General features: G+C 37.4%; 2 protein-coding genes across 2 annotated transcripts in view; both read right to left on the reverse strand.

Annotated features, from left to right (window-relative positions):
• Positions 1 to 7067: 7067 nt before the first annotated feature.
• On the reverse strand, positions 7068 to 8463 carry LOC132181755 (GPI-anchored protein LLG1-like). Its single transcript, XM_059594993.1, has 3 exons — positions 8376 to 8463; positions 8172 to 8237; positions 7068 to 7354 (listed from the first exon to the last, which is right to left on the reverse strand). The coding sequence occupies exons 1-3, from the start codon at positions 8461 to 8463 to the stop codon at positions 7068 to 7070; spliced, it is 441 nt and encodes a 146-aa protein (XP_059450976.1).
• A 3599-nt stretch (positions 8464 to 12062) lies between these two features.
• The window catches only part of LOC132180549 (putative cyclin-A3-1), a 36640-nt gene continuing 25242 nt past the window's right edge, over positions 12063 to 23460 (reverse strand). The window contains exons 5-8 of the mRNA XM_059593423.1: positions 13542 to 13575; positions 13303 to 13452; positions 13092 to 13226; positions 12063 to 12568 (exon numbers count right to left, since the gene is read on the reverse strand). Of these exons, the coding sequence (XP_059449406.1) occupies positions 12506 to 12568; positions 13092 to 13226; positions 13303 to 13452; positions 13542 to 13575 (382 nt within the window). The 3' untranslated portion in view covers positions 12063 to 12505. The remainder of the gene's footprint in view (positions 12569 to 13091; positions 13227 to 13302; positions 13453 to 13541; positions 13576 to 23460) is intronic.

The raw sequence follows: 23460 nt of genomic DNA on the forward strand, positions 1-23460 counted from the left end.
GACAATTCAACCTTTATTCAGTTCTGTGAATCACACTGTTCTTCTGCTTCAAGCGTTTGTCCTATAAGCTGCATAAATTTTTATTCATCTTCGTTCCCTCCACGTTGGATGAAGAATCAGACAAACACCACAAGATCTCTGGCTTCTTGATCGCCACGCTTACACTTCTCGCCACTACTGACCACCCTTCAAATTTTTATTTATTTATTTTTTTTAAGATTTAATTTTTTAAAATTAAATTAATAAAAAAATTAATATTTTAATAAGATAAAACAGTGAGTTTTGAGTGGACTAACGATAGTTAACAAAAATTGACGGTAGAGAGTTTTTTTGTAGTTTCGAGTTACCCCGGGACTAAATTTTCAAAAAAAAATACCTAGAGAGTTTTTAAAAAAACGCGTCGACCTAAAAATTTTGTATATGATTTCCCTTATAAAAAATGTGAAAAGCATATACTATTCAAAAAAAAAAAAGTTTCTCACATGCTAAAAAAATGCATCTCACTTTATTAGACTAAATTGTATAAATTAACTATAAACCAATTTGTAGCTAATTTATGTCCAAGATATATAACCTTGATCTTGCCATGTCAGCTTGCATTAACACTTTGTTTTTTTTTTTTTTAATAAATAATTCTTTGTATTTTGTGGTTCATTTCGCGTATATTTCCATTGAGTTGGCATGTTCCATGCACTGAAAATGTACGCTAGAATATAAATAAGCATTTCTCTTTTTTTTTGGGGGAACAAAAATATGAACATTTTATTTATAAAAAAAGTTTACTAGAAGTCCAAGCATATAACATTTTATCTTTCTTTTTTTTTTTAAGGGGAAATTATTCTATTCTCATTAATTGATGAAGGACCATAAGCATAAAGCTCTTACATCACAGAGCAAAAGCTCTGAGAAAATCATAGTCGAAGTTACAAGGTTACAAATCATAGATAAATACATAACAATGTGACCTTCAAGACCTATTTATGATATCAAAATTCGCCAACCCATGATTAATCTTCAGTTCTAACAACATGTCTACTCCAGACAGACACAACCTGATACATAGGTAGCAACATCCTCCTTCTGAAACTCATCCTCTTGGATTCGCAAGCCAGGAAATTATTCACATCTTCAACCAAACAGGCCAGGACCACAAAATATAGGGAAAACGGAAAATACAGGGAAAATAAAGAAAATGCACAAAAGCCCACAAAACACCACCGGAGGAAGGTTGTCGAATGATTCTGGCCATATCGCAAAAAATCACATGCATGCACACGATCCGTCGCGGGGTTGCCGAAATCAGAAGCAGTAGGTGCCGTTGGAAGCGGGTGGGGCCGGTTCGCGCAATGGAGGGGTGCATGTCGAGGTGGGTTTGACGGAGGGATGTAGATCGAGCTTTGAACAATCCGATCCAAGAGCCCCATCAACCTCAGAAAAAGACACGATAGAAATGGTGGACGGCACACCCGACGAAATGGCATTTGAGCTTGTAACAAAAGAAAAAGTAAGCAAAAAGAAAAAAGGGGTGCGAGTCGGGAAGAGAGGGGGGTGCGGCGCTCTCTGCTAGGGTTTTTCTCCAAAGGTCCTATTCTTATAACATTTTATCAAATCATTTAATAGGGTTTAAAATGAATTAAATCACTTCTTTTTTTGAGTGAAAATTACAAGCTTTTCATTAATATCAAATAACATAACTTTCTTGGTACATATAATATTATGAATAAAAACTGGGTAATCTTCCATCCAAATTTGCTCCATAGATTGATGAATTGCCACATTCACTAACCTGTGAGCAACCATATTTCTGTCCCTCTTAACATGCCTCACACTCCATGATTAGAGGCATTTAAGTAGTATCTTCGCATTCTCGATTAATTTGGCAATATCAACTTTAAGATTGTTCTTCCATCCAAAAAGCATTTACAATCTTCATAGCATTTCCCTCCAACATTATAATAATTCAAGATACCCAAATCTCTGCTAAATTCCACCACCTTCCAAGTTGCATATGCTTTCGCAACAATTGGATCAACTATAAAATGCTTTAAGGAATACATGGATGGCAACACATTCCTCTCTTGATTTCTAACAATATATAACTCTTACACCCATTATCTTCCTTGATTTGTCTATAGTTGAATCCTTTTTCTTTCTTTTTTTTTTCATGCCACAAGGTGGAGCCATCCACTTTGGAACTTTTGTATTTCGGTTTTGCTCTCAAATAGTTTGCACATTTTGTACTACGCATTAAAATCTTCCATAGACTCCTTAGCAGTTCGAATTAACTGAGAATGGTGAGGGAATTCTCCTAAAAAAAAATTCTGTATTTCTGCGTAGTCAAAATTTTTCTTTGCTATGTTGCCACACGTTCTACCTCTTCTTTCTCTAGTTTCTCCACCCAAGATTTGTGCGAAACAACTCTTCTCGAATGATATGCCCCTTTGTTGATGTGGGTTACTTAAAATATGCAATTCCCTTCTCTTATTTGGAATTGGTTTTGCGTATTACTCTTTGTTTTGGGTTTGGAGACAACTCAAAGTTTGACTTGTAGTAGGAGAAGAATTCCTTTCCTCCACCGAATTGTATCTCCCTCAACACCGACTTTGAGCCATTATAAAAGGCATACTTCAACTTGGTTTTATGATATGAAAAAAAAAAAAAAAAAGAGCCACATAGTGAGAATGTGGGTTGCTGTCTAATAGTTAAAGGAGCTGCATGTGTGCTTTTTTTCTTGGTTTTGGAGGAGCCAAAACGAGAAAGAAAAACAAAGGGTGCTAATGTGGAATAAAGAAAAATAGAGCGACCAGCAAGGTATTCTAACAAAAGATAAGTTTGTTCTTTAGTATTCTCTTTTGTGTCTTTTAGTGTATTGGGGTTTTGGGTTTTGAGTAATTTTCTCTCCACTATATTTTTGTACTCCATCTTTCATAGTGAATTTCATCGTGACTGCCTCCACCAGTGGACGTACCCCACAATGAGGGAACCACTTAAATCTTTGTGCTATTTGTGTGTCATTGTCTTGCTTTATTTACCGTAATTGTTATCTTTTGGCATAACAAGTGGTATTAGAACTACGGTTCGGGATTCAAATTAACGATAAGTATGGCGAGTATCAAGTATGAATGGAGAGCTTCAATGGGAAAAGCAATTTCTTTCTTTTGCAAAGGAGTATGAAGGATTGTTGATTCAGAAATGAGTCTACAAGGCCTTATTGGGAAATGCGAAGAAACCCGAAGAGATGGACAATGATGACTAGGAAGAGATGGAGGCAAAAGCTACAGCGTGATCCGTCTCTATTTGTTAGATGAAGTCATTCACAATGCTATTGATAAGGAAAAAGAAGAGTCGATTTGACAGAAATTGGAGAGTCTGTATATGGCAAAAAAATTGACAAATAAGTTATACATGAAGAAGCAGCTATATGGTTTACAGATGAAGGAAAATACAAATCTACTGGAGCACCTCAACAAATTCAATATATTGAATACATAGTTGTTGAATTTTAGAGTAGAGATTGAAGAAGAAGATAAAGCGATACTTCTGTTGGCATCGCTTCGCACTCTATTATGATCAATTGGTTACAACATTGTTGTATGGGAAATAGACTCTGGCATTTGAAAATATGATTAGATTTCTCTTGTCACATGAGATGCAGAGGAAACTTGTTAATGATTAGGCCGATGCACTTGTGGCACGGTTTGAACCAAGACACGAAAGAGATAAGTTTAAGTGGAAGAATGGCTGAGGTAAGCAATCTTGGTCTTAGTCATGATCGGCACAAGGTGAAGAATTTCGATTAGATGCAAAAGATGTGGATTGTTATTATTGTCACAAAAAAAGGCACTACATAAGATTTTGCAAGCTAATGAAACAAGACTTGGAAGATAAGAGGAATTAGAAAGGTTCTATAGATTCAGTCGGTGTGGTCAATGGTAAGTTCAATGATAGTGAGGTTAGTAGTGTAGCGCAAATGTTCTTTAAGTTTCCTTAGGTACAGATTCTTTCGTAGACTCTTTGGTTTTGAATTCTGCTTGTTCATATCATGTGTCTGAATAGGCGGATTTGATGAAGTTTCGGTCTAGTTTTTTTTTTTCTTTTCTAATTTTTATTTTTTACATAGGCTTTTTGTTTTATTTTTTATTTTATTTTTATGTTTACACTTTACCCTATGAAGGCATTTTTGAAAGTTTTGCTTTCCGTCCAAATAGGCAGGTTTGATGGACGAATGGTATTTTTTGCCAACGTGAAAAAGATTGAGGGGGATGATTGTCTATTTTTAAACATTGGATGCTAAAACGTAAATGCATTAGTACTTCAGGGGTAAAATGTATTTTCCCCACAATTTTACTTTGAGGAAAACTCCATTTATAACTTGATCTACCATATAACTACTCTAAGCATACCTATAAATAAGTATATACTTAAGTACATAGATTAGCACAAAATAAGAGTTATAGGTTATTGTTCTTACCCTTGGTTGTGAAGCTCCTTCCTTCTTCATTCCAATACCTCATAAAAATCTCACATATCTTTCTCTCTCTCTCTCTCTCGGTTTGTGGGCGAGTGAAATGGGGTGTTTTAGGGGTTTAAAGGGGCATTTATACATGTTTTCCTAAGATTTTTTAAGTTTTGGACATAGTATTTTCACATGTAAATTGTCGCAATTTGAATGGTTTCTATACCATTCTAATGATAGATCCAAATTAGATCATTTTCATGGATCATTAGAAAGGGGTCCAAAGGTTCTAGAATGATTACTTAGAATCGTTCTAACTTTGCTCGAATGTTCAGACGTTGCATCTGAACCAATATGCGAAGTGTTTTCAGTACTCATTTCTTATTTAAGAGTCTTATTACTTGTTTCCTATTATTATTACTAATGATGGGTAATACCGCTAGCTCTCTAATATGCCCTTGGCTCCTTTCCAAGCCCACAAACTATCAGACCCCTTTAACCTTTGGCCCATAAGCCCTCGATCAATGAAAAGGATTGAGTGACCTCCCAAGTTCTACACTAGTCGATGGGTATTCTACAAACAAATGACCTCGAAAAGACTATTCAATGGCTTCAAAGTGATATCATCAGACTGGGCGTGGGCTACTGGCTCCACCTTTGGCCGATGTACCCATATATGGTAGGCTAACCTTAGTACACAAGTTATTGACTACTTTCCCAATATAGATCTCGTACCTTGTAAAGGGAAGATCCATCTAGACGATACTAGAAAGGAAAGGCACCCTCAAGAATCAACGACTTTCCCCATGGTGGCTCGTCCTCCCTATACTTTCCCTGCTGAGAACACTTGCTCAGAGCATTCACATCCGACTCAACAAAGTAGCTTTTTAGCTATTTTGTTAAGCCAGAGTGTTAAAGTCACTCCCCATCTCGCTCAGCAAACTAGCCAAGAGTTTGCTGATGAGCTACAGTGCTCAACAACTTTGTTGAGCACTATAACTCAACAATCTATAATTTTATTAATAAAATAATCATTTCATCCTCTCCCCTCTAATTAAAAACCATTTAAACTTCTCTTTCCTCCCTCGTAGAACTACCTAAAGAATAAAAAATAAAAAATTTTAAATAAAATATTAAAAGTTAATAGTTAAATGCTGAGCTGGATGTAGGTACTTTAAAAAAGTTGATAGCTAAAATAGGAAAAAAAAAAAGATATTTTGGCTAAATTTAGCTAAAATTTTACTGAGCTAGATGTGAATGCTCTAACCGGTAACAGCCCTAAAAAGAAAGCCACGAACCCTAGGCTAAAGGTACGCTCAATATAAATCATTTCTCCATTACTATTTTGTGAAGTGTTTTAGGAATTCTTTTGTCAATTTGTGACAAAAAGGGGGAGAAAATTGGATTGACAACAACCGTTTATCATGTATATCTTACATTTTTGTTGTCTTTGGATTCTGCTAGGTTTTGTCACCGAATTGCAAAAGGGAGAGTTTGTTAGTATTTTTGTTGGCTCAATTCGGTTCCAAAATGCAAAGGCTACTGTTTATGGGCTCAAAAATTGATATTAAATGCTTAAAATCAAATCTTCACCATTCACAATGTAGATTCATGTGTCATGAATGTCGCTGTAAAGTTTCAGCTCAATCGAACCACAAACACCTATCAATCGAAGTTGTTGATCAAGGACCGACAAAATTTCTAGATTGCTGATGATTGCTGATTTTCACCCTTTGCATTCCCTGTCCGGACAGGCCCTCCCCCTGTCCGGACAACAGTTCTAAAAACTCTGTTTTTGCTCCGCAAGGCCCTGTTCGAACAGCCCATTAACCTGTCCGGACACCCCGTACTTATTATGCCCAAAAACGTGTTTTTAGTGAGCCCAAATCCAGGGTTTGATGTACTAATATATATACATTATTATAGAAGAGAGATGCACAAATTTTTATCCTAGAGAGTTCATCGGAGGCTGTGCTAAGAGAGATCATATGTGGTGAGTGTTAAATTGAATCTCTTAGAGTTTTAGTTATTCCTTTGATAAATCTACGGTTAAGAAGTCTATCGGAAGGGTTCGGTAAAGGAAAATCACGTTGAAGAAGATTATGGGCAAGGAGACGAGTTGTAGGCTTGTCGATCTTACAGAGCCAAGGTCTTGCAAAGGGTTGTAAGTGTTCCTAGTATCTGTAATCTCTGGATAATCTTTTAATAGTGATTTCTTGAGTGTGGCTGTCCCGGAGAGGTTTTACTTTTAAAACGTTTTCTAAAAGGTTTCTTCTTCGTCACCAAAATCTTTGTGTTTGATTTTACTTGTTTTTTGTGATTGTTTGCTTAGATTTAAATATCCATTAATTCCGCATAAAATTGTGATATTTTCTCTGTTAAGCGTTTTTCAAACAATTTATAAGCACCAATAATGGGGAGAAAAGCCCCGAGAAAAAATGCCGGTGCTATGTAAATAAACCCACATCCCATAATATGGAGCAGTAAAACAATTTAGAACATGATAATGTGAAATAGGCATTAGAATATCTAATGCCTATTTCACATATATAATATACATACTAATCATGTTCACTTGTCACATTATCTCATAAGTCAAACTACGTACATTTCATGTTAGTTTTGTATTATTTGTGGCTTCGTGTACAATGGGGCAATCAAGACCAAGCTTTCCTTCCCTACACATGTTGGCAAACAGGCCTGGTGGGTAATTTCCATATATGTTGATGTAGTTGAACATGACCATGGCGCAATCACTTGCCATGTCATTAAGAGCATCCGCAAAAGGGCATGCAAAGTCCTTGAAACCGTTACAACAAGCTACCGGCGGGAATTGGGGTCCTTTGCACTGGCTTGTGAGGATTGTATAATTTTGAAACTCAAATTCTACGCTGCATGCTGCACATAATGAATGAAACATGAAAATATATAAATGATACCTTTTTTTTGTTTCCTTAATCACAATCTTTTTGGTCGAGAAATGAAAGATATGTTAAATTACCACTTGTTTCAAAAGCTTAAGCTGATAAGAATAGGTACGTGCAGATCAATTTTAATTAAATGGGGTTGAATAATGGAGTCAAGGTTTAAATCAAAAAGCGTTTTTTTGGCAAAGACTTTATTTTTAAGTTTTTGTCAAAAGTGCATTTTAGCCATTTTTAGAGTAAAAGTCAAAATTACTTTTGGAAATTTTTACTAACTAAGCCAGCTTTTGTTCAGTATGACTTTTAAGTACTAAAAGTACTTTTTAAACTCTCTAATACAAACCTAAAAAGACCATTAATTAATACTTTAGCAAGATAAAGCATTGACCAAGGTCAAATAGATGCGTGTACTTTTCTTTCTTTAAATGGTTACATATCATAAAAGAAAATTCTCACGTCAATTCAATAAAAGGTGTAAGTCAACTATCAAAATGAAACCATGTAAATAAACATAGGATCCAATTGCATGGCATGTGAAATTTTTAAAATCCAAACTTTAAATTTTAATAATTCAAGAACAAAACGTATTCATTATCCTTCTTTTATATTTCAAGTATTTGTCAACATGTTTTAAGGTTCGGCCACCCTAATATTCACAACCCATCTGTTTTTTTTTTTGGACTGAATCTCAATCCACTGAGAACAATTAGCGCACATGTTTTTAATTAGTTGCATTACTAGTACCATAATAAATGGAAAAACAAAACAGGAATAGTTATAGAAAGTGGTACATTTTTTTGTCTGAAGGAGGGCACGACCAGCGGATCCACTTGATTCAAATATTTCAAATATTTCGTCTGCAACAATAAATAAGAAAAGAAAAAAAAAGAATCATAACAAAAGAAAATAATGGCCACCAATTAATTATGTTATTAATCAAGAATTCATCAAGAATATGTCAAAAAATTATATAGAAAATGGAAAAAAGAATTTACTAGAAAGGGAGGTGGAAGAGGAGGCCAAGCTTGTTAGAAGAAAGAAGGAGAAGAGAAACAAAAAAAGAAAATGGCTCAAAGAAGTCATCTTTTCCAATGGTTTCTTTTTTTTCTTTCAATGGATTTTTATATTGGGGAGATTTGTTACAGAGACAGAGAAAGAGAGATGGAGAGGAAAAAGTTGCAGGAAATGTGGTGGGAATTAAAGAAGGGTTTATGCTAACAAAATGTTATTTCCATGCAAAACACATGTAAAAATATTGCTACAAAATAACTTCCCTCGATTGTTTTGTTGGGCTGGATTTTAAGAAAATGGCAACAGTACTCACCTACAACATTGGTGTCGTTTCGATTCGTTACGAGTTTATGTAGTTTTTTTTTTTTGACATGTCCATACAAGAGGAGGAGAGGGAGATTCGAACTAGTCACTTTCGTTTCATAAAGCATGATTCCCAACTGATTGAGCTATCCATTGAGGACAATTTATGTAATTGTTAGGACATGCTCACATGCATGATGCATGAATGTGTTCCACGTCATTTCGTCAACCTCGGCAATTCCAAAGAGGCACAAAGTTACAACTTCAATGCCTAATACTTGCAATAACAACTCTTCAGTGTTGTTGGAAATCCTGGAATTCTTTTTTTTTTTTTTTTTGAAGGATCCTGCAATTCTTTTTCAGTGTCAATTGAGGTTTACCATTTTTCAGAAGTTTGCAATGTCAACTTTCCCGTCCAAATTTAGCGTTAAATCCTAACGGAGGAAGTAAAATCCCCAAAATACCTCCATCCAAATTTAAGGTTCTTTTTGTACTTTTATAAACATCTTAAGGGTATTTTGGAAATTTTACTCATCAAATGTTTGATTTAACGCTGAATTTTGACGGTAAGGTTGACATTGCAAACTTCTGAAAAGTAGTAACCCTAAATTGACATTTTTTTAAGTTTAATTATTGTAAAAGTATAAAAAATTAGAGGTGGTAAGTGAAGTTTTTCCTTGAGGTGACATTGACAATTTTTAGTGGTTTGAGGGAACATTGTCTCAATTAAAAGTTTTGGGGGACATTGTTAATTATATGGTGGTTTAAGGAGAGAATGTGGACTTTTCTCTAAATATATAAATCTAAAATATTTGTCCTTCTCTTTAATTTCCTCAGTTATTTCTACAAACAAAATTGACAGGGAGTGTTCTCCAATTATTCCCAGCTCAAAATTAGTAAGTAATGTTCACTTGCGTCAATTGGTAGACGAAAGAAAGGTAGGAAAATAAGCAATCATGGATATCTAATGTGGGAAAAAAAAAAAAAAAAAATGAAGACGAAGAAGAAGAAGAAAGGAATTCCTTAGGTTTCTTAGAAGCCAAACAGAGAATCAAGTACAAAACTTTACAACAAAAATAAATAATAATTGATTTCAGTTTGCCACCATCACCACCAAAGCTTATCTGGGCATCAATATTATTCTGTGTTGGCCTATTTGTACCTTTAATTCCTTCACACTAAGGTCTGCGCATCTAAAAGGTGCTGGGAATTATGCCCTAAATTTTAAATGACTTTTACATCAAAGATTTATTTCGACAGAATTATAGATTCCTTATGGAGGAGTAGTGTTTCCACAAACCATGTTGGAAGTCCCATATTGCCTGGGTATTAAGGAGATTGTCCATTTATAAGGTGAGGGGAAACCTCAACTCTTGAGCTAGCTTTTGGGTTGAGTTAGGTCCAAGACCCATTTCTAACATGGTATTAGAGCCTAACCCAATTAATTGGCTGTGGCCCACCGTCACCCATTGTCGCACGTGTTGGCTTGGATGTCCTCCCGCCACACGTGAGGGAGCGTGTTGGAAGTACCACATTGCCTGGGTATTAAGGAGATGGATCATTTATAATGTGAGGGGGAAACCTCAACTCAGGAGCTAGCTTTTGAGTTGAGTTAGGCCCAAGACCCATTTCTAACATGGTATCAGAGCCTAGCCCAATTGACTGTGGCCCACTGTCACCCATTGTCGCACGTGTTGGCTTGGATGTCCTCCCGCCACACGTGAGGGGGCGTGTTGGAAGTCCCACATTGCCTGGGTATTAAGGAGATTGTCCATTTATAAGGTGAGGGGAAACCTCAACTCTTGAGCTAGCTTTTGGGTTGAGTTAGGCCCAAGACCCATTTCTAACAAACCATATGTGATCACCCAATATACAGAGATTTTAACAATGAAAAATTCACTCCTAAATGTATTAATGTGACATCCACTTCAACTTTGAGTTCACATTCCTCTTAAGATTGAGAGTCAATGTTATAAGTATTCGTTAGTTCAAGTTATTCTTATTAATAATAGTTACAACGGAAAAATATATTTTGCCCCTCAACTAACAATCATTTTTTATTTTGCTCTATAAACTGTCATGTATGACACTTAGATACATCAAACTACTATTTTATTGTATTTGAGTCACTTTGTTAAAGTCTGTCGTCTGTTTGGATGAAAAGTTGTCAAATGCGATGCATTTGGCTACATTTTTTGCAAATTTCCTATAATACTCCTCATTTCTTTAAAACCAATAATAATAAAATAAACTTACAAATAATAATAGTTAAAAAATTAAAGAAAAAAAAAAAAAAAAAACCTAAAACCAATGGTGGCTAGGGGGTGGATTGTGGGCCCGTGGCCACCCCCAACCCATTGAGCCAACCCTATTTCTACTTTTTAAAAATAATAATAATAAATAAATAAGTTGTTTATTAATTAATAATTGTTAATCTTTAGATTTGGTTTTTTACTAATCAAAACGAGGGTAATTTGGGAAGACTTTGGTCAAATGCTAACAGAATGAATAAATTACAATAAAATGATAGTTTGATGTATCTAAGTATTACACTTGTCAGTTCATAGGGCAAAATTAAAAATGGTTGTTAGTTGAGGGGGCCGAAGTATATTTATCTCGAATTAGAATCATCTCCATTTCATTTGAACTGTCCAGTTAGTTATAGTGGATGAGTATTTTTATCTCAAAACAAAAATATCTCTGCACTATAACTAACTGAATATTCTCCAGTTCATTTGAACTACAATTTATATGTTATATACTCTTACAAAATGGAATGTATAATTTCATACCAAGTACAAACTATAATTTATAAGTTACAAAGTTTATGACTTAGATCTTATTTGTGATACTCTCATGACTCACACTTAAGTCATATTCAATACATCTCAAGGACATACATGAATATTATAGACACATATATGGTAATATGCCCAATGTTCTTGAAATAATTTAGCAAATAAACAATTTTATTTAATAAACTAAAACGTCATACAACATAAATTAGTTTTTAGGGCATAAACCCAAATAGTACTAGAGAAGTACTACACAAATGTACACTTTTTTGACGTGATACTAAAAACCACAATTAGATTGTGAGAGTAGGAGTACTGTGTCGCATTTCTCCTATTATTATTACTATGCTTCATATAACCAAGACATAAATGAGCAACTTTTTGTTACGTGAATAATTTATGAAAGAACCTAAACCTTTTAGATTTTGAGAAAATCTAAAACCCTTTTTTAAACTCAAAGCTTAGGATTAATTATGTTTTTTCTTTACTAATTGATCACCCTTTAAATATAGAACTCAACCATTACATGAATCAAAGTAGAAGACTTGGAGATAAACTCTAACTCTAACATGGAGATAAACTCCAACAATTGCTTGAAGATAACCTACTAACATTATTATGAGATAAACTATAAACCCATACTTTTAAATAACTAAGGCAATAGAGACTTATTGCCATAAAACACTGCACCTAGTGCTACATACTCAAACTCTTAATTAAAATAGGTAATTGTCGACATGACATATTCCTCGTCTTGTATTATCATAACACTTTTCATATAATCAACCAAAGGCTTAACCATTTAGAATGTGGCCCATCCTCTCCACCAGAAATTTAGCCATCCCAAAACCTGGTACCACTGCAACCACGTTGTCTGTCTTCATGAGAAGTAATATACTCCCACAGGACCCATCCATCAATCAACATTAGCCAGTGCAGTTAACCATTTCCATCCCACACCCAAATCTTTTACTAATAGGATATCCATAATTAAACCCAAGTCCAATCTGTCATTCTTATACATCTTCAAAGTAAGAAGTTGGTATTTCTGGAGAAGGCATGGTTGCCACACATTTGAACTGTTCCCAAGAAAATAACTGTGAAATTAGACTACAGTTTCAACAAAGTAAAAATTTATAAGGGAAATTTCACAAAATTCCCCTAACTTCCATTCGTTTGGACATTACCCCTCAAAATTTAAAAACTCTCAATTAAGGGAATCAAACTTTCAATTTCTTTCAATTACCTAATTCCATTAAGATTTTCCATTTAAATTTTGTAAAAATTTCCAAAATACCAATTTTTTATTAAAAAAAATTGCAAAGATGTTTTTTTATAAATAAAATAAATGCCTGAATCTTTTTAATTTTTAATTTTTTTTCTAATAAAAAATAGGGGAATTTTGGGAATTTTGACCAAATTTAACGGAAAATTCTAACGAAATTGAGTAATTGAAAGAAATTGAAAGTTCGATACCCTTAATTGAGAGTTTTTAGAACTTCGATGGTACTTTCAAAATGCATAAAAGTTCACGAAGGTTTTGTGCAGATTTCCATAAAAATTTATATCCACTTCATTTACAAAATGTTTAGCCATAAGTACCTCATGCTTCTTGTATTTCTTACTTATAGCTTGAAAAGAACCTCCTCTTCTACCAAGATACAAGTCATGTATGATAAGAACACATTCCTTTAAATCACCTGCTTTATATCTAGAATATTTTTGCAATGTAGGGCACTGTAAAAAGCATACTTGTAAGTACTTTCCAAATAAAATTTACACTACCAGTAAGTGTCAGTAATCGAGCTCTTACCCAAGGATGCATCTTGGGTTGGATCATGAATTTTGCAAGAAAAATGACTGATGCAGCCACCAAGGAAGGTACAAATTGCAGACACTCGTAATCCAACAAGCTCAACTCTGCCAGATAACAGCCCAGGAACTCCAACTTCAAATTGGGAGTCTGTAGAAAGCTCAAAACAATTTGAGTCAATTTCCAACTGGGAACATTCATCAAAGGGTCAAAGAGAGAGAGAGAGAGATTTGGCTTACTTTGCAATTCTCTTGAGCAACACGAGTGAAGCTTCTGCAAACCAAAATGGGAAAAAAAGTAGCTGGAGTCAGCCAAATGAGTCAATTATCTGGTAACATTAAGGGTCTGATTGGGTAGACGTTTGAAGGGCTTAAAAATACTTTAACACTCAAAAAGTCCGTTTGAAATTTTTTTTTTAAAAAAATATCATTTGGTAAAAAAACTTGAAAGAACTTTTAAAGGTTCAAAAAGTGTTTTTGGACTTAAAAAATCTATTTCTCAAATACAATTTCAAACATGCTATAAGAAAAGTAGTCGTATTTCCGCAGTATCCTTGCCTTAGAAATGTGTTTGTAGTAGGATTGTGTTAGGAAATTAATCCTATTTCCCATGACCCGTGAGATGCGAAAAATAAGAAGAATGCGGAATAACAAAGATTAGGCAATCACACACGACACAAAGATTTAAGTGGTTCGGCTTAACAAGCCTACATCCACTGGCGGAGACGACCCGAAGAAAATTCACTATCAAAAGATGAGTACAAGAGAGTAATAGGGTGAGAAAACCACTCAAACCCAAAGCCCCAAATACACCCAATTCTCACTTTACCCAAAGGAGAATAATAACAAAAAAGGGAAAAACACTCTCTTTCTTACTCTCACTTTTTTTCTCTTTTTTCTCCTCTCTTTGGTGCTTCACGTTTTTGCACACACAAAGCTATTTGGCTTGGCACACATTAAAACCAAGCTGAAGCATGCCTTTTATAAGGCTCAAAGTCGGTCAAAGGAAATCCAAAAGCAAGGTGGACTAAAACCTTCTCCAAGTCAATCTCAAACTCCTACACCTAGGAGGACTTGGAGAAAGAGTCGGTGAAACAATACTCCTACTACAAAGCCAACTAGGAGAAGCCACCTCACGGGCCCACTAGCAAATAGATGGGTTCATGTCACCCTTAACAATCTCCACCTTGACTTGAATCCCATCAAGTCTAACAAAACGTGTCTCCTTCGGATGTCTCCGCCTCAGCCCCCAAGGGCAATCACACTTCACAAGTGTCCCTCAGGTCCAAGGGCCTCTTGATCTTGAGTGTAGGACCTGATTTAGACATTACATCATGCCTCCCTATCAACCCCGTCAACCATACAGCTTTATCTGATGACTCTTTCTTCTTGTAGACCCATCTGCACCCTTTAGCCTTCTTTCCCTTGGGTAATTCTGTCAATTCCCAAGCTTTACCACTCTGTAGTGACTCCACCTTTTTCGGCATACCATCTTGAATAGACGATGGATCTCCACTACTAACTGTCAGAGCAAAAGATACCAGATCCTCAAAGCCATACCTCTTTGTTGCTTTTTGATCACGTTTCTCTTTGCCTCTTACTAAAGAATAAGACTCTTCCCGGTGCTGTAACTCTCTTGAAGATTCTTTGGCATCACATTCATCTGTGAGTGAACAATGTTCATCAAGCTCCACCTCCACGAATTGTTTCTCTTTCTGCACTGTACTTTCAGAAAGCTCATCTAAGTTAACAAACTCAGACTTCTTCGATTCATGCTCTGTAACTTCAGGTTCTGCACTTGACTCATTCTTGTACATAGCACACTCATTAAAAGTCACATTCCGACTTCTAATGATCTTCCGATTTTGATCATCCCAAAATCGATAACCAAAGGCCTCATCTCCATATCCAATGAAGAAACACTTACTAGATTTACCATCTAGTTTACTCATGGTATCAGACTCAACATGGACATACGAAGCACAACCAAAAACTTTCAGATGTGAAAGATTTACCTCTTTTCCACTCCAGACTTCTTCCGGTAGTCTATGGCTCAGGGGAACGGAAGACCCCTTATTTATTAGGTATGCAGCAGTGCTAACTGCATCAGCCCAGAAAGTCTTTGGTAACCCAGCATGCAATCTCATACTCCTGGGACGCTCATTAAGAGTCTTGTTCATGCATTCAGCCACGCCATTCTACTACGGCGTTCCTGGGATAGTTTTCTCCATTCTAATCTCATTCACTGCACAAAACTGTTTAGACCCCATGTCTTCGTATTCTCCTCCATTGTCTGATCTCAAACGCTTGAGCTTCAAGCCCGTTTCAGTCTCAACCATGGCCTTCCATTTCTTAAAAGTCTCAAATACATCAGATTTAGTTTTCAAGAAATAAACACATACCTTCCTACTTGAGTCATCAATAAATGTGATGTAATACCGCGAGCCTCCAAGAGATGCCACTGGTGCGGGACCCCACAAATCCGTGTGTACCAGCTCCAGTTTTCCAAGCTTAGGTGATTTGCCAACTTCCGTGAAACTCACCTTCTTCTGCTTCCCTAGGATGCAGCCTTTACACAAATCAGACTCAACTGACTTTAACCCCAGTAGTTTCCCTTTTGACATAAGTACCTTCATCTCTTTCTCACTCATGTGCCCAAGCCTTAGGTGCCATAGTTTTGAGTCAGCATCCGTATCTGCAACAGCAACTGTATCCTTGCTGTTCGTCGTCATATAGAGAGTACCCGTCTTATGACCATGAGCCAAAATCCTAGCTCCCTTGCTGACCTTCCACTTTCCACCGTGGAAATGAATTGAATGCCCTTCCTCATCAAGCTGCCCCACTAAAATCAGATTTTTTTTCAGCTCCAGAACATGCCTGACCTTCTGTAGCTTCCATACCGAGTCACTGTGAACTCTAATGCGAACATCGCCTAGGCCCACAACATCCAGCGCCATTCCGTCAGCCAAATACACCTTCCCGAAATCTCCACCAACATAGTTCACGAGAATTTCACGGATCGCTGTCGTATGAAAAGATACTCCTGAGTCTAAGACCCAAGAATCAAGGGGACTATCAACAAATAGAAGTAGGGCATCATATACATCTACATAATCATTCTCAGTCTCCTTCTGCAGTTCCCTGCAATTCTTCTTGTAGTAACCAGTCTTGCCACAGTTCCAACACTCAGGTTGTTGGCCGAATCTGAATTTGCTTCTCCCTTTTCTGGAATTTGATCTGCCTTGACCAGAGTTTCTATCTTGTCCTCTACCCCGAGTCTCGAGGTTTAAAGCAGCACCAGAACAAGAGGCTTCACCCGCATCTTTTCTGCGAACCTCTTCACTGAGAATCAAATCTCTGACGTCTTCATATCTTAGTTTACTCTTTCCTACAGAGTTACTCACAGCCATCCTCACTGCTTCCCAGCTATTTGGCAAAGATGCCAAGACGATCAACACGCGAACCTCATCATCAAAATTAATTTCTACCGAGGACAATTGATTTGTGATGGTGTTGAACTCATTGAGATGATGTGCCACCGAAGCTCCTTCCGCCATCTTTAGGTTGAACAATTTCTTCATTAGATGCACCTTGTTGTTAGCCGACGGCTTCTCATACATGCTTGACAAAGCCGTCATTAGACCTGCTGCTGTCTTCTCCTTTACAACGTTGTCTGCAACTGATTTTGACAGTGATAACCTGATAACTGCTAGGGCTTTACGATCAAGCAGAGCCCACTCGCTATCATCCATGTCGTCGGGTTGTTCTTCCAAAAGAGGTTGATGAAGATCCTTGCCATAAAGAATATCTTCAATCTGTACCTTCCAAAACCCAAAATCTTTGCCGTCGAATTTCTCGATTCCCATCTTTCCTTCTTCACCTGCCATCGCTCCCACTCGAACCAGCAACTCTGATACCAGTTGTTAGGAAATTAATCCTATTTTCCAAGACCCGTGAGATGCGAAAAATAAGAAGAATGCGGAATAACAAAGATAAGCAATCACACACGACACAAAGATTTAAGTGGTTCGGCTTAACAAGCCTACATCCACTGGCGGAGACGACCCGGAGAAAATCCACTATCAAAAGATGGAGTACAAAAATAGTAGAGAGAAAATCACTCAGATCCCAAAGCCCCAATACACCAAAATCTCACTATCACACAAGAGAGATTATTCATAAAATAGAATACAAAAGACAGATGTACAAACTCTTCTTTTGCTGGAACAGATGGCGGTTGATCTCTATTTTCTTCTCTCACTCTGCAGCACCCTTTTTCTTCTAATCACTTGTTTTTGGCTCCTCCAAAAAACCACCAAGAAGAAAACACTCTTGCTGCCCTTGTACCTCCTTCTCTCAAATTCTCTCTTTTTTCTCTTCCCTTTGGTGCTTCAGGTTTTTGGCACACACAAAGCTATTTGGCTTGGCACACATTAAAACCAAGCTGAAGCATGCCTTTTATAAGGCTCAAAGTCGGTCAAAGGAAATCCAAAAGCAAGGTGGACTAAAACCTTCTCCAAGTCAATCTCAAACTCCTACACCTAGGAGGACTTGGAGAAAGAGTCGGTGAAACAATACTCCTACTACAAAGCCAACTAGGAGAAGCCACCTCACGGGCCCACTAGCAAATAGATGGGTTCATGTCACCCTTAACAGATGGAATAGTTCTTTTGGAACCCAATTACATTTCACTGAAAAAGGTGATCGGACACCTCTCTTGACTTAGAACGCCCCCAATGCTAATGCCAGATGCTAATACACTACAAGAAACTTGCTCATTAGTAGCGACTAGTACTTGTCACTACTATTATGCTAATGAGCACTTTATCGCCACAATTTTTCAATAGCGGCGACATATCACTGCAAATGTGGTCACAACTGATGGTGCGTGGCTAATGATCAGTAGCAACTACTTGTTGGGTCGCTGCTAATCATCACTCAACAGCAACAAGAAATATCACCTCTAAAAACTATAGAACTGAAACCATATGTAACAGTTGATGATCTATTACTAGCGACGACACATCTAGCAACGAAACTTCTATCGCTGCTAATTAATGATCTATCCCTAGTGGAAACACTTCTAGCAATGATCATTAATTAGCAGTGATACTTTGGTCGCCACTAATGATCTATCAATAGCGGCAACATATGGGTTCGCCGCTAAGGTCGTGAAAAAATTTAAAAATAAAATAAAATAAGTTTTTATTTTTCAAAAATTAAATATAAAACAAATCCCAAAACAGAAACAATTTCAGTGTGCTCTCTAAATCAACCAAAATAATAAAATCATACAATCTCTTATATATCCATTTCTTATTCATCTTTTTGGTAAATCTATGATTGAATATGTGAGACCTATATGTAGTCCCACATATTCACTGATAGATTTGTCAATTCTTATATGGAGATAGGTAAGAAATAGGTGAAAGATAAATAACAAATATTTATATATATATATATATATATATATATATAGAAGATTCTTACTATTCCGATTTTATAGGTTGGAGTTAGAAAGTATTTGTTACTCACACAAGGAACAATAAAATATAGTACGACCTTAGGATGATTTTAAATCATTAAGTTGTTCCTGAATGGGTCAACTGCATTTTGAAATATCAAATCATTAAACTATGAACTTCTGAATTTATAAACAAAATATTTCTTAATCGAAACATCATGAATTGACTGAGTGGTTGCGTGTAGAACAGATTAACAACAGCAGGCAGAAACATGCAGTAACAATGTAACATATATAAATAATTGAGCACAATCACAATACAAAAAAACAAAAAAGGATGAAAATATCTGAAGTTTTTTAATGACATAACAGGGTGAATGACTCATCAATATTATTCATCAAATAAAAATTCAACCTAAAGTGTAAAAAACATTCCGCGTATGAAACATCATGACAGAATATTGTTAATTATATTTCTGCTCAAACCTGGTCGTTGGAGGAATTTATCATGGTGTTATTGGAAGACTTCCCTGGAATTTAACTAAACGACAGGGTTCGTGGCTCTTTTATATATATATATATTCTTGTTTAAGTAATATTTTTTGTTATAAAAGGTGGGAGAAAGCTACATTAGAACAATAGAACTGCACTGTTCCATTAATTGAAGTGGTCGGATTTGGCTAAATTTCTAAACGTGCAAATTAAGTGGACAAATAAAAAATCGATAACTTACCAAGTCTTGCAGCCTTACAGGCTCCATCTGGTGAAAAACACATACCGGTTCATTCACTAACTGCTATAATACTAGCAACCTTTTGAATCTGTTACTATTTTTGTTGGCTTAATTCGGTTTCAAAATGTAAAGGTTACTGTCCACGGGCTCAAACATTGATATAGAATGCTCAAAATCCAATCTCCTCCATTCATAATGTGGATTCATGTGTCATGAACGTCCTCGCAAAGTTTCAACTCAATCGGACCACAAACACTTATCAATCAAAGATGTTGATCAAGGACTGACGGAATGTCCAATTACACTCCTCTGTAGGGGGTGTCCGAATATGCTGCTAGGCTGTCCGGACACCAATTCCAGCAAGCATGCTTTTGCTTGCTCGCAAGGCCCTGTCCCGACATGCACTTACCTTGTCCGAACACCCCGTACCTTTTTTTTTTTTTTTCTTGAAGATAATATCATGATCGCTTTATTGAATCAATCGGAGGAAGGAGTAGAACACTCCTCCATAAGAATATCATGAATACATTCCGTGTAACAACCCCTCCACGTGTTGGAGTTTTGTGACTTTCACCATAAAGTTGGTGGGACCCAGCATCATTAAAAGAGGATCCTTTTGGCTCAAGTTTTGTATTCCTAGTTGCTCTTGGAATTGGTTTTCCTTTTAGAGCATGACTTGGACTTGAAGTCCTTCTACAATTTGGAATTGGAGGAGCCTTGCTTAGCCAACTTTTATGTCCTATATAAAGGGGTGTCCACAGCACATAAACACAAGAGAAAAACAAAGTAATATTTGCTTTGTGTTTTGGTGAGCCAATAATAGAGAGAAAAAGTGAGAGCAAGAAAGAGAGTGTTTTCTTTTCCCCTTTTGTTATTATTCTCCTTTGGGCAAAGTGAGAATTGGGTGTATTTGGGGCTTTGGGTTTGAGTGGTTTTCTCACCCTGTTACTCTCTTGTACTCATCTTTTGATAGTGAATTTTCTCTGGGTCGTCTCCGCCAGTGGATGTAGGCTTGTTAAGCCGAACCACTTAAATCTTTGTGTCGTGTGTGATTTGATTGCCTAATCTTTGTTATTCCGCATTCTTCTTATTTTTCGCATCTCACGGGTCTTGGGAAATAGGATTAATTTCCTAACAACTGGTATCAGAGCTGTTGGTTCGAGTGGGAGCGATGGCAGGTGAAGAAGGAAAGATGGGAATCGAGAAATTCGACGGCAAAGATTTTGGGTATTGGAAGGTACAGATTGAAGATATTCTTTATGGGAAGGATCTTCATCAACCTCTTCTGGAAGAACAACCCGACGACATGTATGATAGCGAGTGGGCTCTGCTTGATCGTAAAGCCCTAGCAGTTATCAGGTTATCTCTGTCAAAATCAGTTGCACACAACTTTGTAAAAGAAAAGACCACAGCAGGTCTAATGAAGGCTTTGTCAAGCATGTACGAGAAGCCGTCGGCTAACAACAAGGTGCATCTGATGAAGAAATTGTTCAACCTAAAGATGGCGGAAGGAGCTTCGGTGGCACATCATCTCAATGAGTTCAACACCATCACAAATCAATTGTCCTCGGTGGAAATTAATTTTGATGATGAGGTTCGTGCGTTGATCGTCTTGGCATCTTTGCCAAATAGCTGGGAAGCAGTGAGGATGGCTGTGAGTAACTCTGTAGGAAAGAGTAAACTGAGCTATGAAGACGTCAGGGATTTGATTCTCAGTGAAGAGGTTCGCAGAAGAGATGCGGGTGAAGCCTCTTGTTCTGGTGCTGCTTTAAACCTCGAGACTCGGGGCAGAAGACAAGACAGAAACTCTGTGAGGGGCAGATCTAAGTCCAGGAAGGGTAGGAGCAAATCCAGGTTTGGACGACAACCTGAGTGTTGGAACTGTGGCAAGACAGGCCACTTCAAGAAGAACTGCAGAGAGCTGAAGAAGAAGACCGAAAATGATGCCGCAAATGTCGTGGCAACAGAAGAAGTGCACGATGCCCTACTTCTATCTGTTGACAGTTCTCTTGATTCTTGGGTCTTGGACTCAGGAGCTTCTTTTCACACTACACCGATCCGTGAAGTTCTCGAAAATTATGTTGCTGGAGATTTTGGGAAGGTGTTCTTGGCTAACGGAACGGCGCTGGATGTTGTGGGTATAGGCAATGTTCGCATTAGAGTCCACAGTGACTCGGTATGGAAGCTGCAAAATGTCAGGCATATCCCAGAGCTGAAAAAGAACCTGATTTCAGTAGGACAGCTTGATGATGAAGGGCATTCAATTCATTTCCACGGTGGAAAGTGGAAGGTTAGCAAGGGAGCCAGGATTTTGGCTCGTGGTCATAAGGCGGGTACTCTCTATATGACGACGAATAGCAGGGATACAATTGCTGTTGCAGATACGGGTGCTAACTCAAAATTATGGCACCTAAGGCTTGGGCACATGAGCGAGAAAGGGATGAAGGTACTTTTGTCAAAGGGGAAACTACCGGAGCTGAAGTCAGTTAAGTCTGATTTGTGTGAAGGCTGCATCCTAGGAAAGCAGAAGAAGGTGAGTTTCGCGAAGGTTGGCAGAACACCAAAGCCGGGAAAGCTGGAGTTGGTACACACAGATTTGTGAGGTCCCGCACCAGTGGCATCTCTTGGAGGCTCGCGGTATTATATCACATTTATTGATGACTCAAGCAGGAAGGTATGGGTTTACTTCTTAAAGCTTAAATCTGATGTATTTGAAGTTTTTAAGAAGTGGAAGGTCATGGTAGAGACAGAAACTGGTCTGAAATTGAAATGTCTAAGATCAGACAATGGGGGAGAATACGAAGACGGGGGTTTCAAACAGTTTTGTGCAGTGAATGGGATTAGAATGGAAAAGACTATCCCAGGGACACCACAACAGAATGGCGTGGCTGAGCGCATGAACAGGACCCTCAATGAGCGTGCAAGAAGTATGAGGTTGCATGCTGGACTACCGAAAACTTTCTGGGCGGATGCAGTAAGCACTGCTGCTTACTTGATAAACAGAGGACCATCAGTTCCTTTGGGCCGCAGACTACTTGAAGAAGTTTGGAGTGGAAAGGAGGTAAATCTTTCTCACTTGAAAGTTTTTGGTTGTGTTTCGTATGTCTATATTGAATCTGATGCTCGTAGCAAGCTAGATGCTAAGTCTAGAAAATGTTATTTCATTGGCTATGGGGATGAGGCATTCGGGTATAGGTTTTGGGATGATCAAAATCGGAAGATCATTAGAAGTAGAAATGTTACTTTTAATAAAATGGCTGTGTATAAGAATAATTTAAGTGCAGAACCAGTAAGTACAGAGTCAGAGGCTGGGAAGCCTGAATTTATCAACCTAGATGGAATTTCTAAAGGTGCAGCTCAGAGAAGGAATTCAGAAGTTGATAAGGATTCAGAAACTGAAGATGGTCTAGAAGTTGAAGAAACAGTAGATCAAGAGACTGAACAGGGTACACCAACAGTGGCTGTCCGTAGATCTACTAGAACCATTAGATCTCCACAGCGTTTTTCACCCTCCCTATTTCATATTTTGTTGACGGATGGTGGTGAGCCAGAGACGTTTGTTGAAGCCTTGGAGGTTGAAGATTCAATCAAGTGGGAGTTAGCCATGAAGGATGAGATGGATTCATTATTGACTAACCAGACCTGGGAGCTGACTGAGTTGCCAGCAGGTAAAAAGGCTTTACACAACAAATGGGTGTTCAGAATAAAGGGTGAACATGATGGTAGCAAACGCTACAAGGCAAGATTAGTAGTCAAGGGATTCCAGCAGAAAGAAGGAATTGACTACACAGACATATTCTCTCCGGTGGTGAAGATGACAACCATCAGAATTGTGCTGAGCATTGTGGCGGCGGAGAACTTACATCTAGAGCAGCTAGATGTGAAGACAGCGTTCCTTCATGGTGAGTTAGAGGAAGAAATTTATATGCAGCAGCCACAGGGATTTGCAATGCAGGGGAAGG

This window comes from Corylus avellana, chromosome ca5 (genome assembly GCF_901000735.1).
Source record: "Corylus avellana chromosome ca5, CavTom2PMs-1.0".
NCBI classification, from domain to species: domain Eukaryota; kingdom Viridiplantae; phylum Streptophyta; class Magnoliopsida; order Fagales; family Betulaceae; genus Corylus; species Corylus avellana.